We start from the raw sequence: 18,665 nt of genomic DNA, 5'->3' as shown, positions 1-18,665 counted from the left end.
TTAGGGACTGTAGTGATAGGAGAAGGGGTAATGGGTTAAAACTGAAATAGGGGAAGTTTAGATTGGATATAAGGAAGAAATTCTTTCCTGTTAGGGTGGTGAGGCACTGGAATGGGTTGCCCAGGGAAGTTGTGAATGCTCCATCCCTGGCAGTGCCCAAGACCAGGTTGGACGAGGCCTTGGGTGGCATGGTTTAGTGTGAGGTGTTCCTGCCCATGGCAGGGGGGTGGAACTTGATATCTTAAGGTCCTCTCCAACCCTAACTATTCTGTGATTCTGTGTTTAAAATTTGCTGTTGAGTTGCTGATGCTTATGTTGTACAGTTAAGTTCCAGTCAGATGCTACCTGTTGCTACAGCTCTTTTAGGACGCAAAACTTAAAATCTGGTTGTGCTTGTTTTAGTGTGCTGTTTTGAGACCTTTTATTTGACAGCACTGTAAGTCTTTGCTCATCACCTTTTGAGTTAGATTGGAATTGTCTCAAGATAGGAGCTGTATCTTAGTTTGCCTGCAGAACACCAGGCATGTCCATAGCACTATATAAATAGTACATACAAATGGTAGTAGCACAGATGTTGCTATGTTCACTTAATGTCATGTAGAATACAGTAACAAAATTGTCTGGTTCACAGTACTGGCCCTGGCAACTGCTAAAAATAATATTCCTGTGATTAACTCTTGAGATATGTTGGACACATCTGTCTTCTTTACGGTTATTTACCAAGTAAGCTGATCTCTGTCTCCACCAGTACTCAGAATAAACCTTACCAAGAGTGCTCAGTGCTTATGAAGAGGTATTGCTCCAGTCAGTGGTATGAGAGGCTGACTGTGGGATGTCCTGGGCAGCTAGATCTAATGATACAAATAGCTTTATCATTTGTTCTGGTTGATGCAAAATGACAGCCCTTGTAAATGTTGAAGGATGAGATCTGTGTCCTGCTTGGCAGCTGATGCGGTGAAGCAGAATAGCTTGCTAGCTCTGCTTTCCACAGCCTCTTCAGAGGTAACTTGAATAATCCCACAGGAATAGCTTGAGGTTCTGATCTGAGTTCATTGTCCAGAAATATTTGAACAAGGTACAACATTTGAAGCTGCTTTGACTGTTGATACTATGTTAGAATATATTTACAGGGCAACGTATTAGTGTAGCTACTGCCTTTGTTTTACTGGGATTCCTGAAAAGTGATTAGTCACCTGAAAGGTTGTAGGAAACCGTGCCAAAGGCTCATGTTGTGCTGAAGATGACCCTGCAACTCAGTAAGTATTAATGGGATGGCATCTTGGAGTGAGAACACTAAAGCTGGAAGAAGGAAAAATGTATAATGAAATGTGTGTTTAAAATATGAGTGAGGAAGTATTTGCAAAGGTTTGAGAAGTTAATGCTCTATCTGCTTTTCTGGACCATGGAATTAACATTTCCGAAGTTTTTTTTTCCACTCTGATTGTTTCTGGAAGGGCAAGTTTATAGCATCAGTTAGGAATACCCAAAATCAGTTGTAATCTTAATATTAAAAGTATGTAATATTAAGAAAAAAGATCTATCCATAGAGACAATGCAGGGGTTACAGGTGGTGGCACAGGCTCTCCACTGCCTATAATTTTTGAAGGCTTTTTCTACACAGATACTTTGTTCTAAACTATACAGGCCTCATAGTGCTTTGGTTGCTAGAAGGTTTAAACACCAAAAGAGACTAAGCAAGACCATATAGTCCCAACCAATGGGGTCCATAGAGCACTAAGCACAAATGTACTGCTACTTTCTGTAAACAAACCTTGCTGGCACCAAATGTAGCAAAGTTATTTGCATATATGTGAGTGTGTTTCAAGTGACAGGAAAAAATAGGATTTGTGTTGCTCTTCTCTCCTAATATGTTGCCTGGTTCTTTGATTTTTTTGATAAATAAAGAATTACAGTGGTTTATTATCCTCTGAATTAAAGATACGCACACTGCACAGGATTTCTTACAGCTTTCTCTGTTATTTATCAATCTCAATTTTAAATGGAGGTTATATATATTGCTGCTGCTAATTAAGGCTGAACATTTATATCATATTTCTGTATGTTTTTAATACAAAAATCAGTTGTATGGTAGAAGGCTGTGTGGGCATCATAGACTGTTAAACTGACAACCTAAGTCAAGAAAAATACCTACTTTCCCTGCTATTTTTTTCGCCTCAGATAATCTTGTATCATACGTATAGAGCAATAACATAGTAAGAAAAGTGTCGCAGTGATGGGTAACGAAATATCACCTCCAAATTTGGAGTGTTTCTTTTATCTCCCAGGACCAAAACAATGTGTTGTTTGGCAGTGAGTAAAAGCATGTAATTATTAATCAGCTATGAATTAACTAGGATTTTTTCCAAGATGCCTGACTTAGCTTGACACAGAATTTTTTTTTTTTCTTTATGTGTGTGTCTGGTTTGAATAGTAGTGTGCAGTGAAGTTTTCATGACCACAAAGTGCAGACCAAGTGCTAAACCAGCTCTGACAGCCATCATTCCTACAATCAGCAGTTTGTGCTTCCCAGACTGCTGACGTTCATGCAGAATTACAGACCCTCAGTTGATGCAGCTCCCCTCTCTTTAAGGAAGTGGTGCTTCTTTTACACACAGGGAATATTAGGATGTGTTGCATGGCAATGGGCACTGGATCACTCTGTTCCTGAGTATTTTTGCACTTGCTTCTGTGATCATTTTGTCCTTCAAATCTTTCTCCTGCACAAGCCTTGCTTTTGTTTTTGATCTCCACTTTTTCCTTCTTTGATCTGTGAGGAGCGCTAAACCTCATTTGTAGCTCTTTCCCCTGCCACATATTGCCAAATTGAATCCATTTGAACTACCTTCCTGCTCATATCTGTTTTCTGAAAGATTTTCATTGCTGCCTAGATGGTGTATTCTTAAAATTCAGCCCAAGGAACCGGTTCTTCATGTAGCATTTTTTGGATTATATATTAAAAAATGCATAAGCAATAAATCTCTTTCTGCGATTCACAACAGTGGCAGTGCATACTGCCCTCTGAATCAATTATAGATTTCATCACTCCCACCTAGTACCTGCTTCTGAATTTGTTTTAAGCTCTTATTTTATAAATGTATAAGGGGCATGATAATTTGTCATTTCAATTTTATCTGTCTCCAGAAGTGAGATCTAGCTTAAGTTATTGAAAGTACAAGTGTTTCATTAATAAAAGCACATTTTTTTCCAGCAGCCTGACAAAATTAGGGTCTCCTCCAAAACCATAGCTGGGCTCCAAGCATTTGTGCTTTGGTATATGTCAGAAAAACTTCAGAATTAGTCCTGAGCAGTGTTAAAATTTTTGAGAGATGAATCTCTCAAAGCTTTGTCTTTGGCATGGGGGTGTAACTGTCTTAATGAGGATTCTAATGATATTTTCGCCAAAAATAGCAATCTAAACCCTAAGTGTTAAAAATAGTCTAAAGTTTAGGGAGGTGATATTTCATAATGGCAAGTTCCCCTTTAAGATCTATCAGATAAATTATGCACATATTTCAAGCTGTCTTAGTAGGTGCTTTTTACAGAACAATTTACAGGCACCTATTGGAAAAGGAGGAAAGGGATAATATAAAAGAAAAAGGTTGACACCACTCCTCCCAGACTTTTTTTTTTTCCTTCATTTTTGTTTTACACTGGAATAGTGAATCTCTGAGATTATTCTTAGGATGATGTTTTATAGTAAATGCTTAGGATCAAGCCTTGGGCTGTTTTCAGTTCCCACAGTTTTAGATCCAGAACTTTGGAAGGATTTATATCACCTGTGATAGCACATTTTTCATTGTTCAAATGAGAGCAGAGTTTACTGGATCCTAAAGGCAAGATCTTCTTACTGATGTTGGTGAGATAACAGCAGAAATTGGTCTGAAAATCCAAGGTTAAAATAATTTGGCATGTATTTTTGTTTATTTGTCTGAGTTGTTCCTGGTATAATTTGAGAAAGCTACATTAACTTTTTTCAGTATTTTAAAGGACTTTGGAATGAAGGGGCTAAAGGTCAGTAGATTTAAGCTTTATATTGGGAAGGATGGTAGAAATTATATTCAGAAGCAAAATTACAGGATACATGAATACATTTGTTGAAGTGAAGTATTGGGAGGTCTCAGCATGGCTTTGGAAATGAAGCCTCAAAAATCTATTAGAGCTCTATGAAGGGCTTGCTGAGCATTTGGTCAAGGGAGATTCATAAATTCAGTATGCTCAGATCTTCAGAAAATTATTCTTATAGTCATTTGACATAAACTTTCAAAGAAGCCAAACTGTCCTGAATCAAAAGAAAATTTATATTGAGAGTTTAAAAACTGGAGAAAGGATGGGAATAAAATGACACTTTCAGAGTGGAGAAATTATTATTTGAGTCCCATAGGGAGCTGTGCTGGAACCTAAGTTATTAGATGATATTGGAAGTTGAGGAAGAGAATGAGGTGGATAGATGAGAAAGATGGTAGATGTGACCAGAGAGGTGGAATGATGTCTCTATGAGGTATGAGTCAGTAGAGGAGGAGTCTTCTGCTTTGTGGTTAAAATATGATAGGGTCCTAAAACCACTGGTTTAGAGACAGTAAATGTGTAGTCAGGGTTTTCTTTTAATCACAGTATTAGGATTAGAAGCATCCAATGAAGTAAGATATTGAAGACCCCAGAACAGTTTTTCACACAGGGCATAATTAAATTTTGGAATTCACTGACACAGGAGATTGTGGGTGCCAAAGGTCTGGATATGGTGAAAAATCCACTAGTCATGGAAAAAACCTCTATGGCTGCATGCTAATAAAAGTGCTTCTGTCTCAAAGAATCCTGAGCCACAGGACAGGTGTGGGACATTAACAGAAGAACCATTCTACATCTTGTTGTTTTCTTCTTATAAAAAATCCCCTACTGGTTGTTGTATACCATGGTACTGAACCAGATGGACTTGTAGTCTGAAGCCATATGTTGGTCATGCTTAATTGAAATAGATCAATACTAGTTTGTACCTGAATATTTGGCCAAAAGGTCTGAGTTAACTCTGTATATTTAATTTCTATAACATAACAATGACTCAAGAGATAGTGAATGTGTTAAAGTGTTTATACTGAGTTGGAAGAGAGAAAAACCTGATGGAAGATAGCTACTTCATATCTCCTTTTATTTTGGTAGTGTATTTAATACAAGACCACAGCATCTATCATGTGTCAGAAAACCATGTGAAGTAAAACTCTGAATGTTTTCAAACATAATTTTTTGTTCATATATATTTTAATGTAAAACCAACAGCTTCTCCTTAACCTGTCTTTCTAAACATGGTTGAATTAGTTTCTGTGTACTCTGAAAAACCTTACCTTGTTCTTGCTAAAAAGTACTCTTTATTTTTATTCCTGGTAACAGTGGCACCCAGCTGGTCACTTCAAGTGGGGATACCACACTGCGGCTATGGGACTTCTCAAAACGTGCCTGTGTTCTGACTTTAGTAGAACATACCCAAGCTGTATGGGACTGCTCGTGGCATACGTGTGGTGATTTTGTGGCTTCTGCCTCCATGGACAACACGAGCAAAATATGGAATATTAACAGGTATGGAGATTCCTTCTTAGCCACTTGGCAGTTTTAGTTAATAAGCTGTATGTTTTAGCCCAGTCAGAGAGAGATACCTAGCATCAATTTGTAGATTTCACATTAAGAACAGAGATAAATTAAAGGGAGTGGTACAGAAACTTTTATGTGATACACTAGACAAAAGCTTTACTAAATAGGGAGCTGGGAAGGACTTAATTTAAGATAGAGCCAAAAAAATGTACTTGCTTTTATTTGGTGTCTGTGATTCTGTGTTGTTTGTTTGCTTTTTAAGGTCAGACCCTTGTGGAACTTCAGTATGTAATTTCAACAAGTAATTGAACAAACATTTAAGTAAGTTTTCTATACAGTATTTCTAGCTCATGAGTATACAGTACACTTCAAGGTTGGACAAGTGGAAATTTATTCATTATGTATGTTTTGGCAAGGTGACTCCTGATTAATAAATCAGCATTTACTTTATTATCCAGGCAAATGCATTTTTATGAAGGTGCTTCTATAATATTATAATAATGGTATATTCTTGCTTACCAATTAATTATTAGTTCCTCAGCTCTCTTCAGTTATATTTGAGGTGACATATTTTGATTAATGTACACCTTAAAGGAGTCCAAACTGTTCCTTCTAGACTCTTGAATGACATAGGTGTAGCGTGACTGACATCACTGTACTGTTCTAGGTCTGATTTTTAACAACTGAATGTCATAAATCCACAGACAAGTCTTCAGTCTCACAGGTGTTTTCCCCCTTTCTTTATTATCTAGTCATAGAATCAGAATGGTTAGGGTTGGAAAGATCTTTAAGATCATCTAGTTCCTAATGGATTTTTCCATTTCCACTCAGTCTTTTTCTTCCTTTACGTTTGGATGAGGTGAAATACTCCTTCAAGCTTGTTGGCCACTGCAGGGCAAGAAGCTCCCCTGAAAAAGCAAGGGAGACTCTTCTTCTGTTACTTTTGCCTAGACCACTCCCCATTGGTTGCCATTTCAGTGAGGCCTGTAACCGCGACCTAGAGACCAATTTTAGGAATGTGCTTTTCTGAACCATGAGTGCTGAGGAGTTTTCTTGTACTAGTGAAGTACTTCTCTGATAAGCATGTATGAGTTGAGATTTTTTCAAACTGTTGTAATCCAGCCAGATTTTCTTGAGAACTAATTAAAACTGTCAGTATCAGATTTTCAGTCTTGCTTTTCAAATCCTGAATTGAGGAAGCATTAAATAATCATAAAAATATTGCTTACAAAATGGGGTAAGCACTGTATCCTTTCATGTATTATTCCAGATTATTTTGTCAAAGCTGAGAGCAGCTTTTTAAAGCAAAAGCTTGAAAGAAATACTCAGTTTTTATGAAATCATAGAGAAAGCAGTTAAAGTTCGGCAAAGTTCAAGACAACTGAGAAGTGAGTTTTGTAACAGAAATTGTCAGCCAGTTCTGATAACAAATGATGTATCCACTGTTACTGTCAGTAATAAGAATTAATGGTCAGTGTTTTGCTTAGAAATGAAAGCATCAGAGATCTACTGTATTGCCTCTTTACTTAACTTGTTGTAGGATTTTAATACTTTGATTATCCTTTATGGCATATTCATGACCTTTAAGAAATAATACTAAGAATAGTTTTAATTTTATGTCAGAATGGTTTTGCATTTGCATAGACAAAGGTTTTGTTTAGGCACTTTAAAATATCTTCTCTACTGAGGAATCTTTTGTAGTCAGAGGAATCAAAGCAAATCTTCATCACCAACCCATGCCTCCCACTCACACTCATTACCAGCTTTCATTTCTACCTTCAGTGTATCTGATGTGCATTTTGCATTTGAAAATAAGAGAGTAAGGAGCAGAGCCATGATGTGAAAAGCTGGTTATCACCATGTAATTATTGAAACCTTTAGACGTGAAAAAATCTCAGTGGCTAGAGGGAGCAGGAGGTGGCACAAAAACGTGGCACAGTAAGTTTAAAATAGGAGTATTCATAGTATGAAATAAAAAAGCCTCACTTGGAATTCTCACTGGTGGAATTTCAGTCTGGTCACAATAAAAGCCCATGTGCTCATGTAAGTTACATTACCTGAGTTCAAAATACCACTGAGTTCTGTTTAGCTAGTCTAGATAAGTTTGTAAGATGTGCTGTAGAAGGTATGTGGTGAGTGCACTTAGGAGAAAGTGTTTTCAATTGAAAACTTAGATGCTCTTGAAGACCTTCTGTAGAAAGGGATTTGATGATGATAGGACATAGCTGTTTCAAGCTTAAGACTTCCCACCTGAAGATCTGATTCTGCAGAAAAGGCAGCTACAATTGATCCTTATGCTCAATTAGAATGCGTGAATACGTGATGAGATGTGGAAATAAGGGAAACCTATTGGCAGATTGATGAGGCTGGTAGTTTCCAGTCTGGATTGTTAATTTGTTGATGCTTATATACAGCAATGCTATACCTGTAGAGAGCCTGCAGTGTATTTTGGCTTGGCAGTACTACTCACGAAACTAATTGGCTGAGTGTCACCTGTGTATTTGTTACATACCTGGTGTTCACTGATATGAGTGAAGCCAGCTGTGCTGGCTACCATATAAATGTGTAACTTCCTTCAAACTCTTTTGCAGTTTGGTTTGTGTAACAAAATGGGCAGTTGGGGAAGGCTTTCCACAAGGGTTTGCAATCCTTAGGAAGTTTGTTTTCTTCCCATCCTCACAGAGTATGTGTTTATCTAGTTCCCATCTTAGAGTTATCCTCCTCAGGAATCTGCCATTTTGACATAATCTCTGAACAGTGGCAGAGCAGATGACATACTTGTGGTAGGATGATAATCAGTCATCACAGTTTTTGTGTTTAATCTAGTGATTTATTCTTTCCACTAATAAGGAATTAACTTTTTATAAATGAGAGCTGTCTTTCTTCCTTAATATTACGTATTTGTATGGATGCCTGCTTTTAAATTGAATGGTTCTGCAAAGTAGCATATTGGGGGGAAGGTAAAGAAAGCAAGCAAGGTGCAAAACAAAACTATCACTGCCACCTTTCTTAAAAAGGTATGTTGTAAATAAATGCTGCAAATATAAATACATTTCTGTGACAGATGGCAGTTGGCTTTTATTTCCAGATTTTGAAAAGTATATATATTAGTATATATTAGAAATATACTTTTTTTCTGTCTATAAACATAGTTTTTTAAATACTTAAGACAGAGTTCTCTGTGGTTGAAAACTTGGGGAGGCTCTTTGCTCTCTTTTAGCACCAAAAACCAAGTTGCAGCTTTCACAGTCATCAAATCCATATTGGAGTCCAAAGAATATAACGTGCAACATCTCTTAAATAGGAAAAGATTGACAACAGTTTTAATAAATTATATAATTCTTTGCCAATGATAAAAAACATCAGGTGCTAATTGTTTGAATTTTGTTTTATTAGAAAGTGAAACCACTGCCGACTCCTTTTTTGTTTGCAATGGATATTAGTCACAAGCATTTTTCTTTTGGTATGTCGGAAAGTTTCTGTCACAATATCTAGCCACAGATGGCATTCCTACCAGGATAATAATGTGAGGTAGCTTGTAGTTAACAATGTTATTCTTCCATTTAAAGATATGCTCTAATTTGAAAAACAAAACAGAAACCAAACAAAGAGACAAATATCCAGACACCTTTCTTCTTCCCTGAAGACACAGACACATGCTGAGATGCAGCTATAATCCAAGTTATTGAAGGATTTGAGAGAGTCTGAGTTCTGGTGTTGCAACTTCTTGATGCTTTCTGCTGGGAGAATTGGCTGCTTTGAAAGGAAATGAAAAAGAGAATGGCATAACTTGAGAAGGGAGAAAGATAACTAATGTACCTGCCATGTGTAGAAAAATAAAACCACAAAACCAGCAAAGCACTAGCATATCTGCTGTCTTCAAAGTGATCCTACTTTCTTCATGATTGTAGAGAGGAACTTGAAGTGAGGGAAGAAAGGAAGAGGCTGTAACTTGTGAACAGGTTTTTATTCGGCAGCATAGCTCAGATTGGAAATATATAGCCAGCCGTATTAATAGACTGTCAAACAGTTCCAGGATTGTTTTCTCAGGCCATAAATTCAGGCCTGTCAAAGTCATTTTGGCAGGATTAATTTCAATTATCCAACTGTAAATATCGTCAGAGATTTACAGCCTGATCTCTGATATGCAAATCAAACTGAACATCATATATCTCATGTAAACACAGGGAGCTACTTAATTTTGCAAACATATGCTAGGAGTGTATGATAAATGCAAACATTGTTATTTATGCTTTAAGCTTGAGAAATTATTTGCACTAAAGTCAGAACATTCAGAATAATTTTTTCTCCAGTTTATCCATTATATAGTCGCTGGGCCTGTTCTCCCTTTTCCTCTGGTTTCTTTCAGCAGTGTGAAATACGGCAGGATTAGGCCACAGAGAAATACAGTTCTGTATTGTCCTGCAGCAGACCTCATGGTAAATAAATATTTGCAGATGTGTGCTGTTGCTGCTTTCTGTTTGCTGTTTTTCACTTCATCACTTCTTTTCACTAACACAGTAATTTATTTACCTGCCTAAAATTTCTCCCATAATCAACATTTTAGTTTCAAATTCTAAAAAATGTAATTGTTTACATCAGTCGTCTGTCATTCCATTGGTGCATTTCTTCACGTGCAACTTAAAAAAGTAACTAATCCATCATGATCCTGTACAACCACTGATAGAGCATCTTGATACTAAGCTATCGATACATAATTTTACTTGTTTCCAAATACACACAAAAATAGTTGTTGACACATTTTGCTTTTTTACAAGAGCAGTAATTCACATCTTTACCTACTGTCACATGTTTGTGACATAAATTAATCCCTAGTTTATTTAAATAATTTCTGCTTTCATTCTTAAGCCTACTTTAGGATTCTTATCTTCTGCTATAACTTCTCTCCACTTAGTAACTGCTGATTATAGTTTTCTTTCTCCTCTCAAAAAGCACTTTAATTTGGGAACTTTGGGGCTATTATACATTTTAAAAAAATTAAGCTGTGATGGGGCTTTGTGTAACTGGAAGCCCCTACTGAACTCTAGGTTTCTTTGGAATGATACCATGCAATGATGATACTGCACATTTTTTATTACTGGTGCATCTTGACAGCATGCAGTGCATGACATGATCAGTTTTAAACAGCTATTATAGTTTTGGTTGGATTTGGGATTCTTTGCTTTGGTCTCAGTAAGTTAGTTACTGGTTCTTGAATTACCAAGTCAGCTAGTCAAACCAGTTGCTTCGTACCATCAGAGTAATGTGAAAAGGCACAGTTTAGCCTAACTTCTCCTGACATCTTTTACATTCGTACTGTTTTTCTTCCTTTTTCCTTACGCAATGGTCAACTTTAAAATGATGTATTTGCTATCAAATTTGTAGTTATTTCTCACCTCACAAATGTATCCATATCAGGACTTTATAAAATCTCCCTTGAAGAAACTCATAAAGATTGTCTAGTTCCAAAATGGAGTCATACTTCTACATTCTGAATGAGAATGAGGGTGTGTAACCAGTCCTTGTCAAATACCCCTTTTCAGATGACACTTATCTGACTCACTTTTTCAGTGGGACAGAAGCCACAAGCTCTTCTGGCCAGATACCATGTTTAATTGATTCCAGTAAAAGTGAGGCTATTCTGTATTCAGAGAAGACAAATGTCCTCCAGGAAATTAGAAGGCAGGTAGAAGAACTCAGAGGAAATGTGGAAGGACCATCTTTGGGTAGTTTGTAATGTCTGTCCTGACAGCACATCAGGAAATGCTTGCCATTTTGATGAAGGAGAATTCCCTTCTGAATCCTCTGAGGAGCACTGGAGAGACAACCTGCTATTAATCCCTCAAATCAAAATGAGACCTATGCCCAAGTCTCCAAATTTATAATTGTGCTTGAGTTCCATAACACATTTTTCAGGACCAAGAAAGTCTAAAACCTAGTTATTATAATTCCCAGAGAGCCAATTGTAAAAATCAATTTGAACATGTGAATTATGAGGGTAAAAAATGATATCCAAAGCAGGGCTGTTCAGTTAAGGGAAAAATACAGCTTAATCTTCATAATACTGGAAAAGATGAATCTTGAAGTGGAAAACTTAATCAAGAAGTGTAGCTTGAACTCCATATTGTAAACTTATTTAAGTCACATTACCGAGTTAGTACAAGACAACAGGCATTAATCATGAGAAATGCTTAATATGGTCATATATTTGCAGCTCAAAACAACCAGACAAGTCTTTGCCTAAATCCCATGGAATGCCTAAACTGGACAAATGGTACAATTGTTTACATTTGGTGGAACTAAGCAAGAGGTGAAGTGCTTTACTCGAGGCCATACAGGAAGTTACTGCTGAAGTCATCATTAACAAACCTAACTTTACATTCCTTGGTAACATTAAAAAAATGTCAAAATGAATTGTCCTCAAATTTTCCTACCAGCTGAGAAGAAAGAAAATTGGAATTGGATTTTCAGTAGTAATATAGATTCATGAGAAACATGTTGTTTATGTGGTTATTATTTCTCTGTCACTTACAAGATCCAGCGATAAAGCAATGTTGGACTCGTCTGCAGTTGCATAGCAATGTTCAAAGCACACATTAAAAGCATATGCTGGTAGCAATATTGCAAAGACTGTCAGTCTTCACACTTTGTAACGTAAACTAATCACCACTTGGGACACAGTAGAGACGTGTCTCTATGGAATTACACTGCTAAACATGACAGGAATTGTGTAGCTTCTGCTGAAATGTTTATGTTGGTGGTTGTTGGCTACAGGTCTAGATAAATCAATGTTCTCTGTTTTTCACTGGAACTGTCTGTGGCAATTTAGCTTGTACATAAGAAGCATATGTGAATGTAGTTAAAACAGAAAATACTTTTTTAGATATAAAAAATATTTTGACTTTTTTTTTTCTAAAGTTTTGAAAGGACAGAAATGAAAATGAAAAGCAGAAATGAAAGCTTTGCTTTCTGCTTTCTGCTACTAGTCTTGAAATGTGCAGCACTGGTTTTGATTAAGGGGGAGGGGGAATCAAAATACTACTTTTTTTTTAACTAGGGTGTAGTGAATGGAGCTGCTTCCTAAAATGTCTGAGTTCTTAGCTCTGCAAATGTTTTTAGTATATCTGAGCTCTGCAATCAGTTATCTACATGAGATTTCCATCTTCTTTTATGGTAAGATAGCAGAGAAAGTTGCACTTGGATTTGCATAAAATGATGTACCCTTTTATAATCTCACCAGTTCCTTGCTTCCATTATGTCAGCATCCAATATGGCTTGGAAAAACTTATTATATGCTGTTGATTGAGTAGTTTTATGTTCCAGTTGCCCTCTGTCAGCCGAGGGATGCACAAATTTGCTGAATTACATGTAGCTGGCTGAGAGATTCCTGTTTAACAGCATAATGCTCTATTTGTTTGAAATGCTAAGTTAATGTGATACTCTGTAAGTTGAAAAACCTTTCCACTTGGTTTACCTTATTTGTCAAAACGCTTCCTAGGTTCGGTGAGAGCTAGTTCAGGAGCAGGGTGAATTATGAACCTGGTACTTAAGCTTCCTTCCATCAAATCCTAACCAAAACATCTGGGAAGTCTGGAAAACTTAGTCCACTTTGATTGTGTATACTGTAGGTGGGCTCAGTTGCGGTTTTACTCTCTTTGACAATGTGAAAGTTGAATTCCTTGTCTTATTTGCAAGAGTGCGGGTATTATAACTATGCCTTCTGCAAAATGTTAGGAATCTTGACAAGGTGTTTCCACGGTCCCACATTCAGTATTCAAATGCAGAAGGTCAGCACTGCAGACATTCTGCACATTGTAAGTCAGTATAGTTTTTCACTACATACCCAGACTCATTATCCAGTTGTTTTCTTTCTTCTTCATGTTACATTCACTCATTTCTGGCAATCTTTTCTTCACGCAACCTGATTTCCTAGAAATACTGTCTTACAGTATCTCAACCAAAACAAAAATTAATTGTACCAACAGAGTAATTCATACAGCAGTGAAAGCTGTCAGATATTATTACAGAATTTAGTGCAGACAACAGTTCATTAAAATGATGGATTTCAATCATCACAACCATATCCTGTCAGTACCAGTTAGTGCAAATATTACACATATAGCCTGTGATACATGTTAAAGTGGAGTGCTGTTACCCAAAATCAAAGTGTGCTGCAACACAACTAATTGTAGATTGTTTCCCTGTTTGTATCTCCAGGGAATTTACAAGAACAGGAATGTGTCTTACTATTCATAAGCAGCAGTACTTTGATAGAAATATTCACCTGAATATTGAACTACTTTTAGCTGATAATGCCTTCTAGTTTGAAATTATATGAGTTGGTCATTTGATTTCAAAATGAAACTCTGCTGTGATGGACGTCTTTATGCATATAAATTCCTGTTGTTTAAATTCTTATCCTCTGGCTCTGAGACAGTCTTCAGAGATGTGTGTGTGAGGGGTTTGCTTTTAAATTTTTTTGTGATTTTTTTTCTTTTCACACCCCTCCTCCCCCCCACTTTAAAAAAAATAATTAAGTGTTAAGACTTTACACAAAATCTTGTCAGATTATTTTCTGTCCCAAATGCTGGAACTATAGCTGTGTACCATCTGTATCCTGTTCAAGCAAACTACATTCATCTTTGATTAGCCTCAGCTGGAATATGAACACAAGTTACCTCTTAATCCTTAAACAATGACTTCTATGTACAGAAAGAGTCTTCTGGTTCTTTTATTGAAGTTGGAGGATATTGAATTGTGGTTTTACCTTCTTAAAAGGCAAATGAATATTGCTTTTAGCCCAACAGTGGTGGTTTTCAACATTTGTGGCTCATTTCTGCTCTAAATCTTACATTTCTGTTTCCTTTTCTATTTCTTAAATTAGTCCTACCATTTAGTACGTAGGACATATAAAACAGTTTCTTTGGTACACTGTGGATTTTTCTTTAAGCCAGATCTTTAGGGTAGACTTTGAAAGCTTTAAAGCTTATGTCAACACGATACAAATGGTTAAATCTTTGAACTGTTTACATAACCAGTCTGGCCTTTATAATGAAAACAGGTGAAGATCAGAATGAAGAAAACAAAAGTGTTGGCAATTTCCCTTCTGCACTTCCAATACTCAGAGTAGGTTTTCTGATATGAATTGAGGTATGACATCAGGCAGAAATCTCTTTCTAGACTGGCCAGCATATTTCCCAGCTAGGAATCAGTTCACCATCTGAAAGGCAATATTTATGCACGTATTTACTGAACTCAGAGCCTGCAAAAGTATGTGTATCTGTGGGAAACCTATTAAATATGTATTGGAATTACCCAGTTGATGCAAAACCAATGAATTTCTTTATACTTTAGTATCTCTTTCAAACATATTTCTGTCACCAAAACAAAAATTCTAGATAATGGAGTCTTAACATTGGGACTGCAGTAAAATGTCAACAAAATTTGTGAATTATTTAATACAGAACAGTCATGAACCATTTCTATTGCAGAAAGGGCATGCTAGTTAGCTGCACAGTGGGAACATAGTTGAAGTTAAACTCTGAAGTTCTAACAAAATAATAATAAAAAAGAAGCTATATGGGATCTTCTGCAGGTGTTGGGATATTCTGCAGATTCAAAAGCCCTTTTCATAGTATTTTTAATATCAGACTTTATTTAATAGTCATGTACACTGAGCTAACTGTGTTTGGAGGGTTATAATAAAAGTAAGGGCTTGAGGAGGCAGCTGCTAACTAGGTGTGAAGTTAGCATCTAGCAATGCTGCCCAAAACCTGATTCTGAGTATGTCAACCTTTTAAGTCACCCTGTCAGCTTTGGCTTGACAGTACTTTGATTGCATATTCAGCATCTACAACTACAGTACAAACTAAGCTTTGATATGTGCAACTGAACACAGTAGTGATTTGACGGAGATGTACTTACCAACATGATCAGAAGATGGCAAAACTACTAGAATTACAGTGCCAGTACTAAAATCGTGGCATATACTCTGAAGCATGCAGTCCTGTAGTGTCAAGCACTGAAAACTTGCACGCCGTTAGGAATGGATTACATGTCCCAAACTGTTGTTATTTTTCATTACACTGAGGCCAGATTCTTCTTAAAGGGACTGAGAAGTACACTCCTCAAAGTTATTTTGGTCAAATCTGTCTATATTTAAAACAGTTGGGTGCTGTTTCCAGTTGTGCGTAAGAGTGAATAGTTTGCTGATGAAATTTAGGTATTTAAATTCATTACTAAAAAAAGCCGAGGACTCTCTCCCCTTAAGAAGGGGAATATATGTTAAGACCCATAAAAGGAGGAAACTAAACCAGTATTCTTGTATTTTGTGAATGTATTTCAAGTTAACTTTTCCTCCAGCCCTTTTCTAGGGGAGGATTCTATGTGGGATGAGTGGGGGCAATATAAAGATAAGTGTGTAATATAAAGATGGCCTTCTAAGAAGAAAGCAGCAAAGCAGAGTGGTAGAGGTAGCCTTGGGAATTTAGGCCTTCACATTGTTTGTTTTAGTAGTTTTCCTGCTGAAAACAGAGAGCCAGTCCCATAGTTTGCTGCAATGTTCAGAATAAAAAACACTAGCACCTGTAGCTTAAATCGCTAGGCCTCTATTCCAACAGCTGCTTATTAGAGAACCTAGAATGATATTGTTTTTGTTGTGGCTCCTTGACTACGAGCACAGCAAATCCATTATTCATAATATCTTCCCAAGTTCACAAAGCCATCGAATAGTGCTGCATATCTCCTTAAAGCTGCCACCCACTCAAATCCATTTTATTTGGACAAATAAAGAAACTCTGCACTGCAGAAAACCAATTTGAAAACACACTGAAATTCATTTTCCTCACTTAAATATTAAAGTGCTTATATTTATTGCATTTCAGCTTTGTTGTACTGTTTTCAAAAAGGACTTGCTCATTTAATCTGTCTAAAGGAATGTCAGTAAATTTAAAATGTAGAAGAAAATATACAACAAGAATGGCACTGCTTTTTATGCAGTGAATCTGCATGCTCTAGATTAAACTCATCCATTAACATGTAAATGTATATTAATTTACAATACCACAGTACTGACCCAAGCTCTCATGGTTCTCTGCACTATTCCTTTATATATATATATATATATATATATATATATAATAGTTTTTTGTTTTAAAAGTAAGGACTGGAATTCCTGGTTTGCAGTACAGTAATCAATAAAGAGGGGCCTCTTTCACTTGTCACTGCATTTTTGAGTTTGAGACTGCAGGTTTTTCTTTATCTTACTTTGTTGATAAAGGCATTTCCTGTATCACAACACAGTAAGGTAATTAGTAGAGTAATTAATGGTTTGTGTATAGTTTTGATGCCTTCTGCATTTGTATGTGATGTTCAGGGAACACAGCTGGCAGAAAGCCTTTTACATGCGCATCGAACAGTGTAAGTTATCTGTGCTGTTTACACAACTCTTCCTGACTATGGGCTGGGACTAAAATATAGAGGTATCAGTCTAATCTCACATAACAGAAAAGAATTACAAAGTTGGTGAAATTAAATTGTGAAGTACTGGCACTGCTTTCTCCATTTATTACTCTATAGAATTTTGTGACTGTAAAGCTAGAGCACCAAATGGTGGAAATTATGTTAGGTTGTTTGGCTTTTTGTTGGGAGTGAGTATGACGCCTCATAGATGAATAAAATCAGTTTTATGGATGAAGTTCAGTTCTTGGGATTCATTCTGCTGGTCTCATATCTAGTTCTTGCTTCAGTCTTTCCCTTTTGTTGGTAGCTTTGCAACAGTTGATTTTTTGTTCGGAAGGCAGGCAAGAATTTTGTTTTAGAAACAGTGACAACCTGGGTCATCCTTCGTGTAGGTTCATGTTGATTCTTAGAAAACAGAAGCCCTGAGAGTCACTTATTCTTCTTCAGTGAGACAAGTTTTGTCCTTGTCAGCTTCTGCCTAATTCTGGAAAGTCGCATAACAAGAGTTCTTACCTAAACAGATGTTAGAGGGTGGGCTCCCTAGAGGGTGGGTGTTGTGGTTTAACCCCAGACAGACAGCTTTCACTCACTCCCCTCCCCCCCCTCCCCCCCCCGCCCCTTCTTGCCCTCCCCCTACTCCTGGAGGGACGGAGAGGAGAATCAGAAAGAATGCAACTCCCACAGGTTGAGATAAGAACAGTTTAGTAACTAAGGTATAACACAGACCACTACTGCTACCACCAATAATAGTAATGATAAAGGAAATAACAAGGGAAGAGAATACAACACCTCATCCCCAGGTGACCAATAACTCGCCCCCCCAGCCTGACTAAGCACCGACCGATACCTCCTCCAACCCTGCAGTCCACTCTAGCCCCTTCCGGGTCACTTCCAGTTACATCCTGGGCATGACGTGCTCTGGTATGGAATACCTCTTTGGTCAGTTTGGGTCAGGTATCCTGTCTCTGCTCCCTCCTGGCTTCACCTCCTCCCTGGCAGAGCATGAGGCTCACAAAGTCCTTGGCCAAACCAAAACGTCATTGTTATCAGCTCTGTTCCCAGCCCGAAAGTCAAAACACAGCACTGCACCAGCTACCAAGAAGGAGAAAAATGACTGCTACTGCTAAACCCAGGACAGTGGGCTCCCTTCATTTAATATGAACCAACAGCTGGCTCTTTAAAAAGTGATGATTGAAAATCTGTTGGAATGAGCATATTGTATTTGTCATGTACAGGTCTGTTGGTTATCAACTCCCGTTAAGGATTGCTTATTTAGGCCCCCAAAAGCTATATGAATCTGAGACTCTCCATTGTCAGGGAAGTTTGGAAATCTCATCCTAAATGTACAAGGATGTAGAGAATATGCCATGGTAGATCTCTATGGAATAAACTCAGAATAGGCTTTGGCAAGATATTTTGGACTTCAGTGTTGCAGAAATAGCATTTGTTAAAAATGTGCTGTTATAGATTGTTACAGACTTAAAATCCTATAAAAAGCAATTACATATTCCATTCTTCAGTGACTTTTCAGACAAAATAGATCGTATCAGCCTCACAGTAAGATACCAGGATTCAATAGGAAATGTGCATTCCAGTATAGCATAGTAAGTTTGTCTTGTCTTCTG

General features: G+C 37.1%; 1 protein-coding gene across 1 annotated transcript in view; it reads left to right on the top strand.

Moving 5' to 3' along the window:
- The window catches only part of SPAG16 (sperm associated antigen 16), a 422,997-nt gene that overhangs the window by 229,923 nt on the left and 174,409 nt on the right, over positions 1-18,665 (top strand). The window contains 1 exon segment of the mRNA XM_061348067.1: positions 5,383-5,568. Coding sequence (XP_061204051.1) covers positions 5,383-5,568 — 186 coding nt within the window.

The sequence above is a fragment of the Neopsephotus bourkii genome, unplaced genomic scaffold (genome assembly GCF_033783945.1).
Source record: "Neopsephotus bourkii isolate Nb327-2 ecotype Australia unplaced genomic scaffold, CSIRO-AGI_Nbou_v1 NB_335, whole genome shotgun sequence".
In the NCBI taxonomy this organism is placed as follows: Eukaryota; Metazoa; Chordata; class Aves; order Psittaciformes; family Psittacidae; genus Neopsephotus; species Neopsephotus bourkii.
This window is presented reverse-complemented; position numbering and strand designations above follow the sequence as displayed.